This window comes from Accipiter gentilis, chromosome 33 (assembly GCF_929443795.1).
Source record: "Accipiter gentilis chromosome 33, bAccGen1.1, whole genome shotgun sequence".
In the NCBI taxonomy this organism is placed as follows: domain Eukaryota; kingdom Metazoa; phylum Chordata; class Aves; order Accipitriformes; family Accipitridae; genus Astur; species Astur gentilis.
In genome coordinates, this window is record NC_064912.1 from 4,129,574 (window position 1) to 4,150,742 (window position 21,169).

At 42.8% G+C, this 21,169-nt stretch overlaps 1 protein-coding gene across 3 annotated transcripts in view; it reads right to left on the minus strand.

Moving 5' to 3' along the window:
• GSG1L (GSG1 like) overlaps nucleotides 1-20,872 on the minus strand; it is a 58,380-nt gene extending 37,508 nt beyond the window's left edge. For 2 of the 3 annotated variants that reach the window (XM_049791516.1, XM_049791513.1), the window contains exons 1-2: nucleotides 20,505-20,872; nucleotides 3,675-3,722 (exon numbers count right to left, since the gene is read on the minus strand). In XM_049791516.1, the coding sequence (XP_049647473.1) occupies nucleotides 3,675-3,722; nucleotides 20,505-20,805 (349 nt within the window). In that variant the 5' untranslated portion in view covers nucleotides 20,806-20,872. The remainder of the gene's footprint in view (nucleotides 1-3,674; nucleotides 3,723-20,504) is intronic. The other variant, XM_049791514.1, reaches the window with a different exon arrangement.
• Between the last annotated feature and the right edge of the window lie 297 nt (nucleotides 20,873-21,169).

Consider the following 21,169-nt stretch of genomic DNA (forward strand, 5'->3'; position numbering starts at 1 on the left):
ACCCAAAAGGTGTGATGAGAGGAGGAGAGTGGTGGAATGTGTCCCAGCCTCAGTGTTCTGTTTGGGCACTGCAAGAGGGAGCTTGATAGAAAATTGTTTTAGCAAGGTTTACAACAGCCCAAAGGGAAGGGAAAGGCTGCAAGCTGCATTCAAAAAGGGGCCAAGTAGCTGAAAACTGAGCATGCTTTTCAGTGTAACACATAAGTGTCCCTCACTAAATATGTTATCATTTTCTTCTTTGGACATCAAAATCCTCAGCAGGAACAAAACTTTGATTAAGTTTTGTGGAGAAGATCCCAGGAACAATTCAGAACTGAAAGATCAGGTCTAGCCTACTGTGTCAGTTTCCTTCCAACTCCTTTTAGAAATATGTGCTATCTTACTACTCACATCTGTAATGAAAATTAGAAAGTAGAACACTTCGTAGGAGCCAGCAACATCTGTGCTGTGAGAGCCCATTAGAAGTCCTGGCCAATATAACTAGCTATTGCCCTATTATCCTTCACTGATAGCGAATGGAAACTGTCATAAGAAATATTTGTGGACACAGAAAATGTTTTTTTTTTCTAGTTATTATCTACCATCACCAAGCTGATTTTGATAAGCAGATTTGGCACTAACAACCAGCAATAGCTAATAAATTCAATGTTAGGCTTAGAAGGTTCTGACAGATTGTTGGCAGCTGCCTTAAATGCAGGGAAGAGCTCTCCTAGCGTGGGTTGGAAATGCTTATTTATACCATACTGTGGGTCTGTTTGCCCCAAATTTTGCTACCTCCTTTTAGTAGATGTCATTGGTGTGATATATGCAAAGGGTATAATAACTGATGAGAGATACAGTATCCATCTACACTAGAGATCAGCACAAATGGATTAAAGATCGGAAGCTCAAGCATAAGCTATGACATTTTTACAGTAAGAATAAGAAACATTTTCATTCATGAATGCAAGATTTGAGGTAAGGATGTAGCTAGGCCTCACTATAGATGGTTTTATTTTACTGTGAGTTTCAGTGACTAGCTTTTCTATGCTAAGAAAGTCTTAAATATTATGAAGGAGTTTTATACTGGTGATGGACTCTAGAAGAGACTGGCTGTACAACTAGACCAAGTTTGTTCTTAGGCTTCCTTTTAGCATGCCTTTAAAGTGGAAGATGATGTGCTCAGAACTAGGTACAGGCTTCAACAGCCTGTATTTAGCTTAGAAGTTGTTTAGACAGAGGTCTTCTTTGGATCAGGGAAAACAAATCGAAAAGAAAACTTTGGAAATCCTGAGTGCTTAATTGCAGTAGCGGCGCAGGTACTCACAGAGACATTTTAGATAATTGAAACCCTGAACAACCACTTTTTAGTGGTAAGTGATGCTAAGAATATGTACAGAAACTGAATAAGCTGAAGTCTTGTTGTGAAGATATGGTTAGTCCAAAAATTCCCAATTACACAATGGACCGTGAGAACCACAGTATGTTTGTATAACTGAACTAAAATTTTGTTATTCACTGCATCTGATCGTATCTCATTTACTTGGAAGAAGAATCAAGAATCTGTCCCAGCACTGGGTGTAACCAAGTAGTTGACAAACCTCTGTCCAGTAAGTCAATGCTGAGTGAGGGGATGAAGAAATTAAAGGAGTAGGAAGTTCCTTCTAACTGGAAAAGAGCAGATTAATTCAAGAAATTAAAGAATTTGGCAGTGAAAGTAAGTCGGGCATCATTGACACACAATTTTCTCTTCACATGTGGTGAAAGTATCACTGGACAGTACAAGACTGATGGTGAAAAATTCAGATTAACTATGTTGCAGTGTCCAACTTGATCTACAGTTGTGGAATTTATCCTGGTTTTCTTTATGAGTCAGATGGTCAGCACTTTCCATATCTGACAGAGCATTCCCTTCTCTTTCTGTCAACATACCTTACAACTCCATGGAAAGACTTCAGAAATAGATATAATTTTCTTTATACCACTGCACCAAAAGAGCCTTCTTTCCTCAAAAAGGAAAAATAGAATAGTCTAGAAATATGCACTGACATGGTGCAGCGACTCTAAAATTTTACTGAAAAAAAAATCGCTGACAGCGTTTCACACAACCAAAAGAAATACTTAAAGTACTCAATGCTGTTTTGGAAAGTGTGTGGGTGATGCAACCAAGTATTACGCACCGTAATGAACTTTCACAGAAAATTGATAAAGCACAAAACCATCCCTTTGCCTTTGTAACAGGCACATAATGCTTATTTTGAGTCTGTCTCCTGCAGGTGTCATGCAATGCTCACTAGTCCTTGTACTGGGAAAGGCAGTGAACTACCATTCCCCAGGTTGCCTTTTCAGTTCCTCCTACATCTTTGTCAATGTCCGGCATATCGCCTCTCATAGGCTGAAGAGTCTTAGTCTTGTCCTTGTACAGAACCTTCCAGAACTCTGATTATCCTTCCTGCCATTCTGTGAGCTAGACTAAAAAGGACAAAATACCACACTATATTTTATATAAAGGCAAAGCTTTCAGATGTATACAGTCCTCAGGCAACAGGATACTCACTGCTCTGTTCTCAAGTCCTTTGCTAATGTTCTTTAACAGATAGTTTGTTTTTTGACCGCTGCTGAGTATTGAGCTAGTGGTTTCATAAGAACAGTTATGCCCCAAGGTCCCATTTGTGTGTGTAAGATTTAACTCAGAGCCCATTAGTGGCAGTAATCCCAGGATTGTTCTTCCTTTATGTGCATAATTTATTTAGGTTTACTTACAATGAATTGCACAGAGACTGTCTCCGTTACTAGTTCTCTCACTGAAATACCCCACTGCTTTGTTAATGGTAATTGCCCTTTTCTTTCAATTTGTCCAGCTGATCAGCAATTCAGACAAACTAAGAACAATCGTTCCTTACACCACTTACTGCCTCTCTGTCAGACCTGATGAAGGTACCCTATGCACAAAAGGTTTTGTGATTGTCTCAAGCGATCTAACAAAATATATCGCTGCTTTGTACAAACATGAATCTTCACCTGTCCTTTGGATTCTCCAGAAGCCCATTGTTAGTGTGAAGGACACTGCAAGGCTCCTGCACCTCATCAGCTGTGGGCAGAGCACTCTGTCTTGAGCAGGGAGCAGGATGGGCTCAGCTGCCCAGTTAATTGAACTCTATCCCTTTTTTTCCCCGATAAATACTATTTTGAAATATGGGTTAAACTGCTATTGAGAATTTACACTCCAATACCAGGGTGAAGAAAACCTTTGCAGCCTGCATCTGTGGACTTGCATATACTTTTTTTTTGGAAAGTGAATCAAACAAACTAGCATCTAGATGATGCCCTCTCACAAAGAGACATTTGGTACTGTGACTACAGTTTTCTGACTGTAAATGTCTTCATGGCCTGAGGGAACCATGTAGCATGTCCTTCCTCACTGGAGAAAGAAGGGAAATGTCTGTATTACAATATAAATCTTTATTTTGTTGAAAAAAAATTCAGTTGAATGAAGAGAAAATGCATCCGGGAAATGACAGATCTACATAAACTGCCTAAACAGCTGTCTTAAACCCTTGGCATTTGTTTCACCTGCCTGCGCGTAATCTGGACGACATGTAGGTCCTTGTGTTTCCCCTGGCACTCAAGTACAACAAGAAACAATGCTGATGCGATTTGTAAAATTGGAAGAAGCCTTGACTGTATCATCTTACCTTTTTCAGAAGCCGGGGCAAGGTCAATAAAACTTCGACATTTTTCACCTTTAAAAGAAAAGGATTATTTTAGGAGACAGAATTTGATTGGGTTTGCTCTGCCTCCTCATTCTGACTGGTGTTTCTGCCATTGCTCCCACCTGAGTCTCTGCAGGACCACTAGGTTGTCTCATGCAGAGAGCAGACATTTACCTGTGCCTCCATCCTGGACCAAAACCACTGTGCTTACAAGGCTGGACTCTCCCTTAGGTTTACAGTCCCCTCATCAGGTGTATGAAATACAGTTAATGAAGAAAAATGTTGCCTCTGGTGGTTGGGTCCCTGCTGGGTCAGTGACGCTCTGGCCAGGAACCGTGTTGCACTCCAGGTGGAGTGACACAGTGCAAAACGCTGCAGAGGGGTAGCGATGGGAGGGCACAGGCCTCTTTCAACAACACCTTTGCCCTCCTCCTCCTCCTCATCAGGACAGTGCCCACCGGTGTGTGACCGAGCCTCCCAGTGCCAGGAAGCATTGCCATGGGAACAGATGTCTCAATAGATAGATATGACACATGTGACTAGGACAGACAAAACCTGAAACACAAAGCAAGCTAAGCAATTGCATAGCATTTAAAAAAAAATTGTTAGAAAAGAGACAAATGCCTTGCTATGACCATCACAGCCCCGTGCCACTCCCTCTGCTTTGTGGCTGCTGCATCCACTTATCATTGTAAAATAAATTTTCTTTGTTTAGGACACCATCTCCATTTTTGTAGGCATTCTCGAGAACCCTGTATTTTCTGAGCAGGAAATGTATCTTAAGGGTGGGTTTTTTGACCTTTCTGTTTACTTCTTCAGGCAATCAGAGATAGTAAAATAATTCCTCTGCTCTTAGGTGCATCCATCCACCAAGTGTGTTTCCATCAATATGATATGTTCCAAGGTGAACCGATAGCCTGCCTGCCTCGAGGAATCAGAGCCCAGCAAGCCTGCCAGACGTAATGGAGGAGAATCCATTTTACCCTCTAAGACTTTAATTGATGCAAAGATAGCTATAGGAGTAGGTTTTTTTGTTAGTTTTGCTCAATTTTAATTGCACAGTCGAAAGACTGATTTAGGAAATGTGAGCCATTAAAAAAGAATAAACAGTGAAATGCTGTAGAGATGTTGAAGTCAGTGTGTAAATTTTTCTTAGTTGTAATTAATTATATGTACAAACCAATATAAAATGTTAATCTTTCTGGTGTCTTTGTTGGCAGGATTGAGATAAACGTTAACCATTCAAATGATAGCTGTGTTGAAATAACAATCGATTATTATAATGCTATTATTAGCACTTTTTATTTACTTTTTGCAGTTTCAAACCTATGCTACATATGCTAAAAAGTGTTGTATACAGTATAGTCTGTAGTCTGTTTGTCTATGTATAAGTTGCTATAAGAGAAAAGGTTCAGTTGACATTGAAATTGATGTTTCAGTATCTCCATGGCAGGGGGAAGGATTTCTGCTCTCTGAATCCAGGCACTATCAAGACAAGGAAATGACACTTGACTTATCAAAGCACCATCTCTCTTTCCAAAGAGGTAGGTAGGGCAGTCTGTATCTGAGCAGGAGGAATGTCAGATGAGTAAGTTATTAAGTTTTAGGGCAGACAGACTGAAAGATAACTGATGGATGACAGAATCACAGCTACCCAGAAGTGTTGTGTTGACAGGGCCCTGCAGGTCTCTTGTCCAGCTTCCTGTTCAGAGCAGGACTATCACTAACACTTGATCAGGTCAGCTGTGACTTTTCCCAGCCAAATCTTGAAATACGTCAGGGATGGTGATACCCATTATTTAGTGACTCTAACGATGGAGTTTCTCCTCTCCTCTGGTCCCAGGGCCGTACTACCCTTTTGGAGAAGTGTTTCCTTACACCCAACCTGAACTTCTCTAGCTGGTCTGTCATCTTTGTAGTCATCGTTTCTCTATTTGTAGGGACATGGACAAGCCCAGCTCCCTCAAATTCTTTTCACATGTGGTGTACTTTAGGGCCCTTACCAAGAAATCCGGAGAAATAGGTGGATTATAAAAGATACTGTGCTGTAAGTAGGAATCATTCTTATCCAGAGACTGAGTTTTAAGGCATGAGGTGTGTCAGGAATGTATGACATAAAATCAAGGGAGAGTGACCTTTTGATTTGGACTTGGTATAAGCAGATTAAGCAGGATTTTTCATTATAGCCATATGGATCTGTGGTTTGGGTTTGGTTTTGTGGTTGGTTTTTTTTTCAGATGTAAGCTATTACTTTTATCACAATTTTATTTTAACCTGACTTCAAGCTAACTGGCTAGCACTGAGTCATCTCTCACCTGTGGTTGCAGTGAATCTGAAGCCAATCTGGAAACCTTCAACAAATACCTGACTCTCTAGTATGTTATCCCAAGACAGCCAAAGGGGAATGGCATTTGCTACTACAGAAACCGCCCAGGCTGTTCTGAGAGCTGGAGATACATGGTGCCTTTCAGATATGTGGCAAGGTACAAAGTCTTTCTGACATGTGTGGGTACTGAGGAAACTGATGGTACCATAGTGTTTGGCTGCAGGTGCCTTGTCTGCAGGACAGATGTAGAGTGTGATCACAGGCTATTTGGAGGAATGTGCATCCTCTTCCTCCCTCAAATTAGCTTGCCCAGAACACCAGCTCTCCCAGGAGAGCTGGCTGTGGTTGAGTCCTCCAGTTTAAATAATATGGACAGAAAATGCTGGAGTGTCTAGCAAAAGTCCTTTTTGGACTCATAGCACAAAGAATGACTGTAGATTGGAGACAGAGAAAAGCCTGGAAGGAGGTCACCTCACTTTCAATGGCTGATACTTGGATTGTGCCTGGCTTACTGCTAAAGGTTGTGGTAGGACCTGCACAAGCAGTTCCTGAAGAAGAACACTTCCCTTCGTTGTTCCTGTTGCTGGAGCACTGGAAACCCGTCCTCCATTTTCAATGGTAACCACTGGTGGTATTTATAGACCACATTCATACTTCAACATGCAGACATGCATCTCACTGAGAACTGAAGATGTCAGCAGTGCTTTCACTGTTCCTCTTAGGATTTATTCTAAGTTATTTTTGGGTATCTTGTATAACTGATCTCTTAAGCCCTCTTAAGTTTAATTTTAGACTTGGCAGAGTTTATCCTGCTGTGCTGCCCTTTTCCAGATGCATCTTCTTCTCATAACCAGGCTCCTGGAGAGTCTTCAGAGAATACAGAAAAGGCTGTTTAGAGATGCAACAAGAACAGCATCTAGGATTCATCCCCCTGATAGTCCTGCCTTCACCCAGTTCTGGCAGTGATTCTGACAGAGGAGAAAGCCAAGGAGCGATCTCTCCTGCACATAACTCACATAAAAAGAAGAGATGTGACCTCACTGGAACACTCTCCACTTCCATGCAGCAGCAATAGCCATGTACAATGCATGTGAAGCTCTCTGGAGCTCAGCAGTGTCAAGCTGTTGGAGGCTGAGGAGAGAGGACTGATCAAACGCCTAAACGTCAAGAAGAGCAAAGCACTTGGTACCAGCTTCTTCTATGGCTTCCCAAGGGTGAGGTAGAAACATCACCTATGCAAGCCCTTGCAAATGCATTCCCTCATAACCAGACTAGCTCTGCATGGGCTCAGTTGTGGCTCTGCTGGGCTTCCCAAGAAGGGGGCATGGGTTATAGGGGCCCGTAGGACTGGGTACCAGCAACAGCCCAAAATTTGTGTGTGTATTCCTCCAATTAATCCTAATTAATTAATCTAATCCTGCATATGTTCATGTCTATGTGTATTTGTAATTTGCTAGGGAACTTCAAACTGAACCAGCCAGAGAGTGGGAGGAGACATATCTGGAAAGACCCAAGGTCTGAACTGGTGGCTGGGTAAGAGTCTTGAGGTCCTGGTATGGATAATAGACTTAGAGCCCATGATAATATCTGAGGGACTACTAGTGTGATGTGCTTGTGCATCTACAGAGGGAAGGGACGTGAGTGTTTCAGTAGTGATCTGCAAACCTGCTCAGCCAGAGAGGAGGAAGAGGAGGAGCGAGCTTGCTGATGGTAGTGATCTTGTTTCTGTGGGTGCTGGTAAAGGCACAGCTCTCTCTGGGTTGGTCTGTGGGGCCAGTCACATTAGTGTCATGCATGCTTGCATGTGTGTGTGTGTGTGCGCGCGCGTGTGTGCGCATGTGGGTGCACCTGCATCTTGAGTACGTGCCTAGCCTGAACTGGGAAGGAAACCAGCAGCAAACAGGGAAGGGAGGAGAAATTCCCTGGGCCCTAAAGTCCCCTGGGCTGAGCTTCCCAGAAGCATGCACAGCGTCTCCTCAGACAGGCTCATTGAGACTTTTCCCATTTCATGGCTCTGCAGCTGTGGAAGCTCCCGCAGCACTGCAGGTCAAATGTTTTCCAGCTCCTCAGTAGTTTCTACTGAAGAAAGCTCAACTTTGGGCTTCTGCATGTTCTTAGGAAACAGTGTACAGGAAGATGTGGATTTTATCACTGTGTCAGTGCCAGGGACGCAGAAAGAATGTTGTGGCAGCATAAGGAGATGATCTCTCTGTCTTGCTTCCAGCACGAGGCCCATACTCTTTCTTCTCCTTCTGCTGCTCACAACGTGGTGGGAAGGCCTGAGCTTCAGCCCTTCCAAGTCTGTGGCACACACTTGTCATGCAAATCATCTCATGTCTGCAAAATCAAATCATTTCAGGAAAAAGTAGAAGGCTGTGTGAAAAGCAGGCACTATTCTGGCAGAGCTGCATTCTGTAGAAAGTAAATGAGCCGGTAAGAGTAAGACTGCTGCAGGGATGGGAAGGAGGCACTGCAGGACACTGCTGGCAAGCAGTTGCGCATGGTGGAGGAGTCACCCACATGTCCTGTCACCTCAGATAGCCAGACCAGTCCCCCAGACACCTCCCTTTCCCTAGCACATGGAGGGAGTGGGGCTGCTCTCTTACCTTCTCCACTGAAGAGTCCTAAGTTCAGTGTCACACACTTTGGACAGCTGGGACTCTGTGCTGGAGGCAAATGCTTGTTCCTCTTACCTTCCTCAGGCAGAGTTCAGAGACATCTGTACCTCCCTAGCCTGAACAATAATTTGAAAGCAAAAGCTAAGAAAGAGAAATGGCTTCTCCAAATCTCCCAAACTCAATCCTGCCAGAAAATTAAGACAAACAGGTCCCATAGAGCCATCAGGTCTGCACAGTCTACTGGCTCCAGGGCTCTGTGCTACTTTCCCTATTATGCTCTGCACACCTTGCCATGGGCACAGTGAAACTGCACTGCAGCAAATCAGACGTGCCTAGCTGCAGCTTCCAAAGTGGATGCAGGCTGACGTTCTTCTATGGGTCTATGGAAGACACTAGAGAGCAATTAGAGAGCTATATAGGGCAGCTGGAAAGCCAGGTCTAGGTGCACATAGATTGGGTCTAAACTACAGCACACAGACGTACTTCCAAGCTCAATGTGCACACTGGAATCACTCTGACTTTAAGCATCTGAAACCCACATGTATTCTACTGTTTCTTCCACCAGTTGTCTAAAATGTATGGTTTGTTTGCTCCTGTCTTCCGGACCCCCCACTGCACAGCAGTGGTTGGGTTTGTCCAGAGTATACCTCAGTAAACTGGTGGTTTAGACTAGAAATTGGAAAGAAGGCAGAAGACAGACCAAAACCAGCACAGGCTTTCAGACAATATTCTAAGTTTATAATATGGCTGTTGCAATAGCAAGGACCAGAAGCTGCTCTCCTGGATCATACTCATTGGTCCTACATTCCTGAGTTCTTTCCTCTTAATGAGTGATAAATGCCTCATTAATAACCAGGGCAGCAAAGTAAAAACAACTCTGAAAAAATCCTAGTTTGTATGTCTTCCAACTACATGGTTTCAAAATATTCTAGTTAAATAATTTGACTTAAAAGAAATCCGGTAGTTCTGACTGAAAGAAGGATCTCTGTTGTAACTCTGCTTTTCATCTTGCAAAAAAAAAAAAGCTGTCTGTATTCACTTACTCTGCATAAAATTTTACGAGTTCAGAAGTACATGTCTGATGGAAATTTAAATGATTAAATTTCATTTAAACAGCATTCCCTTTTAGTAACACTCTGGCTCACAGCCTATGAAAGACAAGGTCCGCTTTTTTCCCAATAGGCCCTAACAAGTCTTTATCTCTCCAATTATATCTGGAGTCATGTGATTCTGATGAGATCCCACATCATCTACTGAGAGTAAAGTCATTGTATTTGTCTAAAAAAAAGATATAACCCTCAAGGGATCCCAGCCTAGATGAGGCTGAGGACTCCAACACAACTTCAGTGAAATAAAGTACTGCATTAGGGAAAATACAGGTTAATGAGCTCACTCAAACTGAGTTGTATCAGGTTAATTAATGAGTGAAATATTCCACTTTTGGTTAAACTGATCCTAGACAGAGCATTTAACTGAATTTTTTCCAGTTAAAAATAGAGTATTAATCTGCAAAATCAACATTTTCCAGTTGACCACGTTGATTTTGCTGGAGCGATATTTTCTTCTGGAAAATAAACAAGTTCATACAGAATTACACTAAAATATGTCTTGAACTATGAAAACAATTGTTTTCTCTTACTCTGGCAGCTGTCATTCATAGCTGCTGCCCATCAACATTTCTCTTACTTCCAAATAACAAGAATTTGTTCAATTTCTCAGCCTCTGCTGAGCTAACTCACAATCTTTTCCCCTTTTGGGGTTGTTTTTAAATCTGAATGATCTACTACTGTTCTCCCTCAGCAAGCTCAAATTTTTAAAACTTTCCACCTTTTAAAGTGGAAAAGCTTAAAGCTTTCCACTTTTTCATGTCAGGCATGTGTTTTTCCTCAATTCACATATGCCCAAAGAAATGGTCATAATTTGACCAGAGAGGTATCATTCACACTGTGGAGTTTCCTCTTCGGTTCGTTGGAGCAGGAGGTAGCTGTGCAGGTGGCAGAGGGTGCGGGCAGAGCAGGGAATGCCCAATGCATTTGTGCTAACGGGGACTGCGTGCCATGGCAACTGCGTTTTCTGCACTGAAACTCTCCCTGATGTGAAAAATCTTGCACAGTATCTGAAAGTAAACATCTCCACAGGCTGCTCTCAAATCACGTCTAATTCAAACACATCCAAGTCACAAGACTCATCTGATTATCTTGGTAAGACCTGATGGATGCGTACACATATCTATCACTTGGAGAGCTGGAAAATAGTTCAGATTTCTAAATGATTGGGAGAATCAAGCAAACAGTGGTGCTGAGAGAGGCTTTCAATGATTCCGGTGTCAAATTAGACCTGACTTTATAATCTGGAAAACATTAAATCAGACAAAGTGTTCTGTGTTGCTTTAAGCATTTCAAGCCACATTATGGGAAGAGGAGGGTTTTCACCTGTTCACCCCACAGGTGGCCATCTGCCACGCTGCGCTTACTCTGTGCTGATGTAAATACGCCGCAATAAACTAGTTATCGGCGGTTCAGTATCTGTGGGACTATAAGGTCTCCCCATAAAACTGTGAAAGACTAGAAACGATGCTCTTCACAGAAGATGTAGCTGACATATATACTTCCTTGTACGAAGTACAGCATGCCTTCTATGATCTCCCATGTGGCTGCATTAGCGGTTCCATTGAGGCTGGTGATTAACAAAGATCAAAGGAGTAAGTGACCAATAAGACCCTAAAGCCCTGGTTGTAGAAGACATGTGGATCAATAGCTCCCACTCCTTCCAATTATTAGCTGTGGATCATGTGGATTCTGTTTTAACCATGCCAGTGCTTCTCTCCAGATAATGCCCAACCAGAGTTTTTGCATTGGATCTGTGCCCTCGCTCCAAAGGTATATAAGCAGGGCAGGCAGAGATGAAAGTCACTGACAGCAAAGAAGGAAACTCCTTTTCACACATGGGATTACTCCAGAAGGTGAAAACATCAAAAGCTGACGTGTGCCAAAATGGAGGGAAAGACAGATTCGGGACAGAGCATTACTCTGATGGCATGGCACATCGCTGTGAACACAAGTTCTGAGATTGCAGCTTGAAACATGTGCAAGTGACTGTAGGTAAGAGCAAAGGAATTGCTGAAGAGGAGGGGAAGGGACCTTGAATGTCAGAGCCTGTACTACATCAACCTGTATTTCTTCTCCACAGTTAACACCGTAACAATATTTCTCCCCTGGTTTGCACATCCATCCACTCTCTGTTCCTCTTAGCCATTGCAATTTAGGCTGCCTGTTTCAAAGTGAACTCCAGAAACTTCTCCCACCTTCCCTACCCAAAGATGCTCAGCTGCTTTTTGGGTTGAGGTGTCCTGTTTTTCCAGGCAGGCACACCTGACTTGGAGTATGGAAACTGAGATAATCTTAACCTTTCAGCCACAGACTTTTAAAGGAAGTACGCTGCAGTACACTGCAAATGAGTAACCAGTTTTTGAAGTCAAGTGAAAAACGTTGTGCTAGCATTTCTTCTTGTGAACCTTATTTCCAAGATTGTATCTAATAACTTTGCCACAAATTCTCATTTAGTGGTTTTTGTCTGGCCAGATGATGCACAGTGAAACCAGGCTGAATGACAGTATGATGTGTTTTTCGGTCTCTCCAAATCTACTGAGTCTAGACATGATGGAATGGCTCTGCTTCTCAATCAGTTTTGCACATTGTAAGCATGGTTTGTGTCCTTTTCCCCACCAAATGCAACCGAATGCAAGGTGGAACACCTTGAAGTGAATTTTGTTTGCCTGTGACTATTCTACAAGTCATGTCATTCCATATTAATAACATTTGCTGCTTATTATTTGCAGTATTCTGTAGCCATTTGTAAGCTAGATCAGCAAAGATTTATATTACCATTTTGTTTAGCAACAAGAATACTGAATAACATTACACCAATACATGATTAACAGAGGATCCTGCTAGAAGCAGCCCTATTCCCTGGTAAATCCCCATTTTGAGATCTGTCAGTAAGTCAGTGCTGTTAATTCCATATAAGGAACGTTTTAAATTCAGGATTGAGTCTGGTGTAATTTAAAAACCATGGGGATACCATGATGATTGATATTCCATCCCCTATTTATTTCTCTAGCCCTGAATGCATCTGTTCATACCTTGCACTAACTGACACCGGGATAAGCATCCCAGTTCTCTTTGAAATATGGGACCTATCTGTTAATCTTCCAGCACTCTAAAGTTTATTCCATTTACAAGGAACTACCAGAACTCCTCAAATGCCTCCTTTAAGGCTACTGGGTTAAATGGTTGAGGACAGATGCCTCTGAAGAGAAAACAACACAGGTTTTGCTCATGAGGTAGAGAATAACTTATCAAATAAGAAGTGGTTCACTCCCTAGTCCTTTATTTTACTCTGTTATGAGTCTCAGCCTGCAGGGACTTTATATCCACATTTTATGTGTGATAGATGTTGATACAGCTAGTCTGTCTAGCAGGATGAGAAGGACCTAAAATCCAAAATTCCCAGTGCACTGCAGACACAAAATATTCCCAGCATCCTATAAAAAACCTGAATGTCTATAATAAAGCAATCACCACCACAGAAATCACAGCTATCGTATCCCAGGAAGAGAGCAAGAGTCATCGTAAGGAACATGAACGTATCTGAAGACTCTTATGATACAGCTTAAATTCCTATGACCAGGCCTATCTTACCCTGTAAGCAAAAAAACAGGGATTTGTTAGGAGGAATTTACAAGTGCTTTTCTGAAATGGTCCCTTCCCCATGTTGTAAAGGAAGACAAAAATTTGTCACTATCCCTGTTATCTAGCCTTAGGGAGACTTCCCTTCTGATCCCAAATTAGATCATCAGTTTAATGTTCAGTCCATGAGCAGACATACCAATTAGATACTGAGAAGCTGTAATAATGTCAACGGCAGCAAAGCAACCTCCTCACATACTGTCTCCACCTGTAGCCAATTTCTGATGCTTTAGAGAAGGCATAAAACCCTCCAGAAAACGTGATATGCATCAAGTCAGCAACTATTTTTTTCTTGGCTTCCACTGGTGACCAGCAGCAACCCTGAAGCATGGATGTCATGTCATAGAATATAGAAATAGTGTGAGCAAGGCAGTCAAACCAAGATGGCTCCTTTCAGACCTCCTTAAGATATCAACAAATCAGCTATGCAGGACTCACTCCAAGCTTCGTAGTGCCAGAAACACTCTTCTTCCCTCCTGCAGTTCTTTCTGTGACTTTAAGAAGTCTCCATTTCAGCCCATGGATTCCTTTGCTCACACTGCCCTCTGTGGAGGTGAAGTCCAGAGATGCAGGTTCTGGGAACCCCTCCTTGGATTTTCACTTTTTTTTCCTCAATGACAAGTTACCTAAATCATATTATTTTCTTGATATTTATCCATATATATAAGGTACCATCACATCCGCTCTAGATCTTCAATTTGTTATACTAAAGAGGACCAGTTTTTCTTTTTTTTTCTTGAAGGAGATTCTCTTTTCCTTACCTACCCGGGAAATCCCACTCTGCATCTAGTTCACCTCCCCCTTTTTCTTACCATAACTATGCACAATGGCATTAGCAAAATGCACTGGTGTTACCTGTGCCTTGCACAGTGGTGCTGATTCTTCCCTAGAGTAACACCTTTCCTTTATATCGCAACACTTTGCAGCTCACAGTCACCCCACAGTCAAACACTGGCCCATAGCCTGTTTCTTATCTTTTGCCTACAATTGATAACTATCTGTGACCTCACAGAATTTTATGCCTTAGCACTTGGTGCTTTTAACCTTTTTTAAATTTTAATACTATTCTTACAACTCTATGAGACCAGCTCACATTTTTAGGTATGCAGAAAAATCTCTGTAATGCCAATATTCCCAGACTTTGTGTCACAGCATATGTAAAGAGTGCATTTAAAGTAGGATTATTCTCTTCAAATTAAGACTTCTGTGTTAGAAATGGCAAATTCTTAGACAGATTCCTTTTTGGCCAATGAGCAAACTGTAATCCCAGGGCTCAGTTCATCCCATATGAGGAGGAATTTAATCTCCCCAAGAAGTAATCACTACTCTCTGCTGACTGTAATGATGATGTTGATCAGTTTAGGCACAGACATCTACATTTGCTAATGGTTTGCTGTAGGATTCATATTGCCTTTTTTTTCTTTCTTTTTTCTTTTTTTCTTTTTTTTTTTACAGATCAGGTGACATGAATTGTATCCCCAGTTCTTTTTCCTGCATCGCTAATCTCAGCAATAACAGAATCAGTCCCAAAATCAAATTTGAGGACAACCAGAAACATCTGATCTCCATTGTGATAATTTCCCTTTTTTTATTACTTGCCACAGCCTCCTTGTAAGACTGTTCTTTAGTCAGTTTACAATGTCTCTATTTATCCCCATCATAATAAATAAAGTAAAATCTGCACCACAGGTTCAAGCAAAAGATCCACCTACTTCACTATCTTTGTATCTTCATCCTATGATAGATAGTTAGGGAAGAACAAAGGGTTGGGTATAGGGTGATTCTGCTCATATACTCCCCTTGTGATATGAGTACTGCATCAGTAGTTTGGGGACTTCCTGGTCTGAGGTTGCTCTCAAATTGTCATATTAGTAACACGAGTGGATGTTTCCTCCCTGGATCTGTGCAATCCCCAGTTTTGGCCTTCACAACACTCCCTAGCAGGGACCTCTGTAGGAAGGAGTATTTCATTTTGTCTGTTATGCCTTATTGTTCTTAAATCACGGAAGCAGTCAACGAAATTTCTTGTCTGATCTCTGTCATTCCCAGTTGATCCCCACCAGTATCATAGTTCTCTGTACCTTGTGCCTTCCTTCCAGTCTGAAGAGGCTCAGGCTGTTTAGCATTCCCCAGGGTGGAAGCATGCCTACATCTATCACCACGTTGCTACCATTCTTTCCGGTCTCTGTAGTTCTTCTGTAAAGAATTTTCAGTGGGACATTCCATCAAAAGCTTTTTTGTAAATCCACAGAGACGGGGTCTAATGCATTACCCTTGTCTAAGAAGTGATTCATCTTGTTAAAAGATTTACCTTTAATAAAACTCTACCTTTGATAAAACCCATTTGCTACCATGTACTGAGTGCTTTCCCTGAAAACTGTCCTAAGGTTGCTGGGTCAAGTGGCCTGTATAATTTTTTTCCAGTCTTCTTTGAATACAGCAATGTGCAGATTCTTGCTACTAAACCTGCATTTTCATGTGCCAATTATTTCAGCATCCTCCAGTGGAGATTATCCAGGCCCTCTGGGTTCAGTTACTCTATCGCTGGAAATTTTATCTTTAATATAGAGCTCTACCTCCTCAATTCCTTTTACCACTTCTTCCTTCCTAAACAATTTATAACTACCAATTTTTACATTCCAGTCATGCAAATAAACCCGCCAGGTTCCAGTCATGCCAATTATATTGTATTTCTCATAATCCAGCAAGAATTCCCAATTCCTCTTGCTTTTAATTATATACTCACAAGGTGCTTCTCCCCAGTCCCTCTCTCTGGACAGCCACCTACGGTGAATCACTTATGCTTATTATCACATGGTGGTGAGGGAGAAGGGTGATGCAGTACCGCTCTGGATCTGTGAAAGTGTATGGCAAATTCTTGCCTTTATATGTTACAGATTTGTTAATTTCTGCAGGTTATACCTCTCTCATTTCCTGACTCCTTCTCAAATGTGCATTTAATGTCCATATTTATGGCCCATTTTGATGCATCCTAACATACCATGTAAGTTCCACTCTGCCATTTACTCCTCAAAGAGTGCTAAGGAATATGTGGTACAGAGCATACAAACAGCTACAGACACCCTGCCTTCAAAATATCATTCCAAGAATACAAAACAAGCCTATGCGTACCCATTCCTGATCTCCCTGACTTCTATGGAGTGCGGGTACGCAACATGGAAAGACTCATTGTTTGTTTAATGGGACAGCACTCTCTTAAAAGGCACCTAGGCAGCTGCTTTTCCCTCTGAATGTGGATGCTATTACTGAGATTGTCTGTTCATTAGCAACTAAAAAAAGATCTGAGTTCATGTTTTTTTCTATTAAAATCAAAGCAAACGCACTATTGAGCAAAATCAGCTAACTTGTTATTGCTTCCCAGCTCGTGAACTCCTCTACCTGTTAGAATAAGGTATGCCACCTTACCTACTTGATACGTTAATTTTTTTGTGGCAAATAAGTTCTTGAGTCATGGAATCTACCAGCTAGTTTACCACTGTTGCTATTAGCACATCACTTGCCTGGTATCTTGTGAGGTGTCCAGTACTGACACAAGCAGACAACTAGGCTGCAGGTGTGAAATCAGATACGCACTCCAAGTCATACTCAAACAGAATTGAAATGGTAGAGAGCTTGGCTCTGAGACACCTGGCCATAGACAAGGAATTCATGGCCCAGGAGGAGGCACCAAGTGCCTGGTGCAGTGTGTGAGTGCAGAACAGGATTCGTGACCAGCACAATCTGCAGAGCTTGTAGGGTATGCTTTAGCTTCATCCCTTTCTGGAGATTAGGTGCATCGCTCTTACAGAAGGTACCTCCACACATGTGGGATCCAAAGCGTTGAACCCACTCTGAAAGGGACACCCTTCATCCTCTTTTTGGTAGGCTGGGATTCAGCATACTTTTGAGTCAGAAATTGTGCTAAATAATTACAGGACTCACCCACCAATGAAATATGTATGCTCCAGTCCCTCTGTTCACAATTATATTTCTCAAGTGCTAAATGCTTTTTGGATTCTTTAGCCATCCTAGACCTGCTGGATGAAAATAAACTCTAGATTTGCAAATTATTTCTGAAATAATCACAGCACTCAATCTCTGTTAGAGATGTCAGTGAAAACTAGAAACTTGCAACAAGATGAAGGCCCGCTTTGCTAGTCTCTGCACAGAGTGTGGATGGCATTATTTTTGCACCTTTACCTCTGGAATCTAAATGGACATTTCAGGTAAACAGTGGGAGGACAAGACACGCAAAAATTTGTTTCATTGCAACCTAAATGTCATTTTAAGGTGTGACTGAGTCCCAGCCCCTCCAGCCAACTGGAAGCCCTGCAGTCCTGCCCGTTGCAGTATCAACCTTCTGGGAACTGGTCCTGTTGTATCTGCACTACAAGATCTGCTGTATTGCAGCTGCACCAGTGCAGAGAGCTGGAAGTTTTGACAGTACTGTGAGTGTAGGGAGATAGAAGTCAAAAGCCTGGTGGCTAGATGAAGAAAGTGTCTCACAGCTGGGAATGTTAGGAGTCTCTGGAGGGTTTTGACAGCGTCACAACCACAGAGAGCGTTACTGGCATTCATGTGTTCCTGGTGGGATTCATGTTGCTTAACTTCAGGCACCAGCAGTAAGGCATCAGGCATAGTTCAGGAGCTGTAAGAATGGTGCTGACCATGGATTGTGGCCAGATGTTCTGCTGACAGAGGTGTGAGGCTATGGAGTGGCTACTGAAAGGACTTTGTCTGGAGGAAGTTTGTTGTTGCAGTCATTTTCAGTGTGCTATTGGTAAAGCTTTAAGAAAGGTGTTATTGAACGTATGGAGTGCATTCAGGCTAGGAATTTTGACTAATTCAATACACTACTAACTGTGTGCTTAGTGGTATTTTCTGGATGTTCTCCTGACATCCTAGGGTGTTTATTAATGATATGGTGACTGTATGACTTGTGATACCTACAGGACTGTGGTCAGTAAGTGTGCTATGGGCAGTGTGATGAGCCTATGCAATGCATTACCCACAGATACATAGAGCATTGGAGGTGTACGTATAAACCTGATCACAGTGCTGTTGTATTGAGGCTGGCTGGTGCGTCGCTGCCCTGGAGCTCAGGTAAAATGATTGCCAGTCAGGCTGCAAAAGGCCATGACAACGTACTGACAGTCTGGTATTACAAACCTGTAAGTCTGAATAAAGACCTTTCATGGTTATTTTATGTTGACGCTCTTAGGGACAAACTTAGACCTGCGTCCATTACATTGTTCCTGTCCTTACCAGAAAAAACTATGGTAAATCCTGAACGAGGCAGCTGCATGTCTAAGCCAATGTATCCCTGTACCTGGCTGGATTCTTTCCAAAGGTTGGTCACTCCTGGACTGCTAACTAAAGAGTACTTTTCACCAAGTTAGTGTTTCAAATAAGAGGAAACACACATGTGGCTGCTGTGGCCGTGTGGGGAGGGAGAAACAACTCCTTCTTTCCTGCTTTCACCATAACTTTCTAAAGCTGGCTTCCAGCTATCTCCTGAAATCACCCACTACAGCACAGCTTTGTTTACCCAGTACAGAATAGATCACTGTGTTTCTCTTCTCCCACATATAACTCAGTTTTCTGAGTGGGCTAGAGTCACACAGTTACAACTTACCTCACACATAAATCTTGGCTTGGAAAGCTTTCAATATCTGCCAGAAATTTGGGCATGCTTGATTGTCCCAATCCCAGTTAAGACGCTCAAAAAGTCAGAGAGTCTTACGCTGCTCACTCAGGCTGCTGTGGCCTAAGTTTATTTCCAAATCAGTAAGACTCAACATCTTTTTTTTCTACATTTTTTTCTAACATCAGGAGGGTTACTTTGGTGCTTTCATTTCAGCATGGAGCTGTTTATCAACAGTCCCAAGGCTGGAGTTCATGAACTTTCCTCTTCATACATTAAACTGAATTTTAATGACCACTATCCTCAAAAATACCAGTGGGTATACACAGCACCCTGGGGTGAAATGGACCGTGAGCTGCTGCCCAAGTTTTGCCCCACTTTATAGTACATCCTTACAGAGCAGTTTTACCAGGATCTCATAAACTTCCCATTATCAGGGAGGTTGTGTCCTCAGAGACACAACATGTAGGATGATTAACTGTTCCTCTCTCCCAACAGTGGCGAAGGACCAATTCCTCAGTCTCCTCCTTGAGCAATGGCAGGATGTAATAGAATGGAAACAACCCAGCAAGGAGGACCCAGTATCCACGAGCCACCATCATCTCATACTGTGCCACATTTCTAAACTTTATTTTCCAGTCGCATAATCTAGAAAAAAAGCTCTTTCCAAAGCAGAGTTTGGATGTTAGCTCTACCAGACAGCTCTGGGAGTAGGGACTGTCAGTTTGCATCCGTTGAGACTTACATCAGTCCCATGGCTGCTACCTTGCATCCACTCTCCAGTGTTTTATTTCTTGGTAAGTGCCAGGGTACAGCAGAGGAAATGAATGCACTGATAAGCTGGAAAGGTGTCTTCTCGAGTGGTTCTCAGCAAGTAAATGGCTGGGCAGGGAACAGAAATGAGCTTTCTTGTGCCCAGTCGTGCCCTTTCACTGCCATTTCTGTACTCTACCTCAATAAACGTACAAACCAGCCACCAGGAAGGGTTTGTGGGTGGTCATTTGCTTAAGGGATACCAGAAAAGATGTGGTCTAGGCTACGGCGTGATAAAAACTGTGACCTTTGGGTTTTCGCTGTCATTCGGACCACTGTCCTAGGGGTTATTTCAGGGGCGCTTCTGTCAGAACCTCCTTAACAACTACCATCCGCTGTCTTTTGTGCACTCCAGGGAGCAGCTCCCAGAAGGGAAGCACCGACCAGCCTCTGGCTGCAGTGCCCATGAGGGTGGCACATACTGCTTCTCAGAGGTTCAGCTGGCTTTAGAGCATAGACCCTGCATCAGCCAGCAGGTAAACAAGCAAATCCTTGCCCTCGCTGGAAACAGGTTGCTTTTCAACAAAGAACTGTTAAAATCCTGCCTCTCTCTGCAGGGCGAATCTGCTTTAAGATATAGCACAGAACAGCTTGCCTGTGTGTTTATCACACTGAGCCAAACACAAAGCAACACGAGCTGGAAGGAAGTTGGTTTATACTTACCAGCAGCATTGATATTTTCCTCACAGGAGTACCAGATCCCAGTGTGGAAATACCTGAAAAGGAAGCGGTCATCTCCCGTCTCCCAGCTGTAATGAACCACATTCTGGTTTGTCTCATTTGCAGTCTCATTCCCGCTGTAGTTGAGGCAGTTTGTCTTCTTCTCTTTCCCACAGCTCGGCTTAGGGACCCTCTGTGTGCCCTCACACCAGTGGGTCGTGATAAAAGCTGTCGTGGAGAAAAGGAGAGCCATCAGATTCAGACTCACTGCTAGCAGGGCTCTGCATCTTCGATTTGTCTTCATGGTAAATCCGCCCTCCCTCCCCCTCCTGCTGAGAGAAGAAGTCAAAGGGGTTTGTTTTATTTGGGGGGGGAGGTCAAAGCCTCTCGCGATTCAGAATCCAGTTTTCCAAATATCAAAACTCTCAGGCTCTTCCACTCTGTTGTTGTAGCAGCGAAGGAAACGCTGCAGCCAGACTCCCATTCTTCTCTTCACTTGAAATCCTGCCTTTGTACGTTAAAGGAGCAGCTGCAGGCGCGGGAGCGCGGCCGTCCTCTTGTAGTCGGTGTGCTTCAGCGGGCTGACGGGATCAGAGAGGGTCTGCCTCACAGCGAGCGCCGAGAGCGAGTGAACATCTGCTCGGGTACCACACATGATCCCGAGGGGC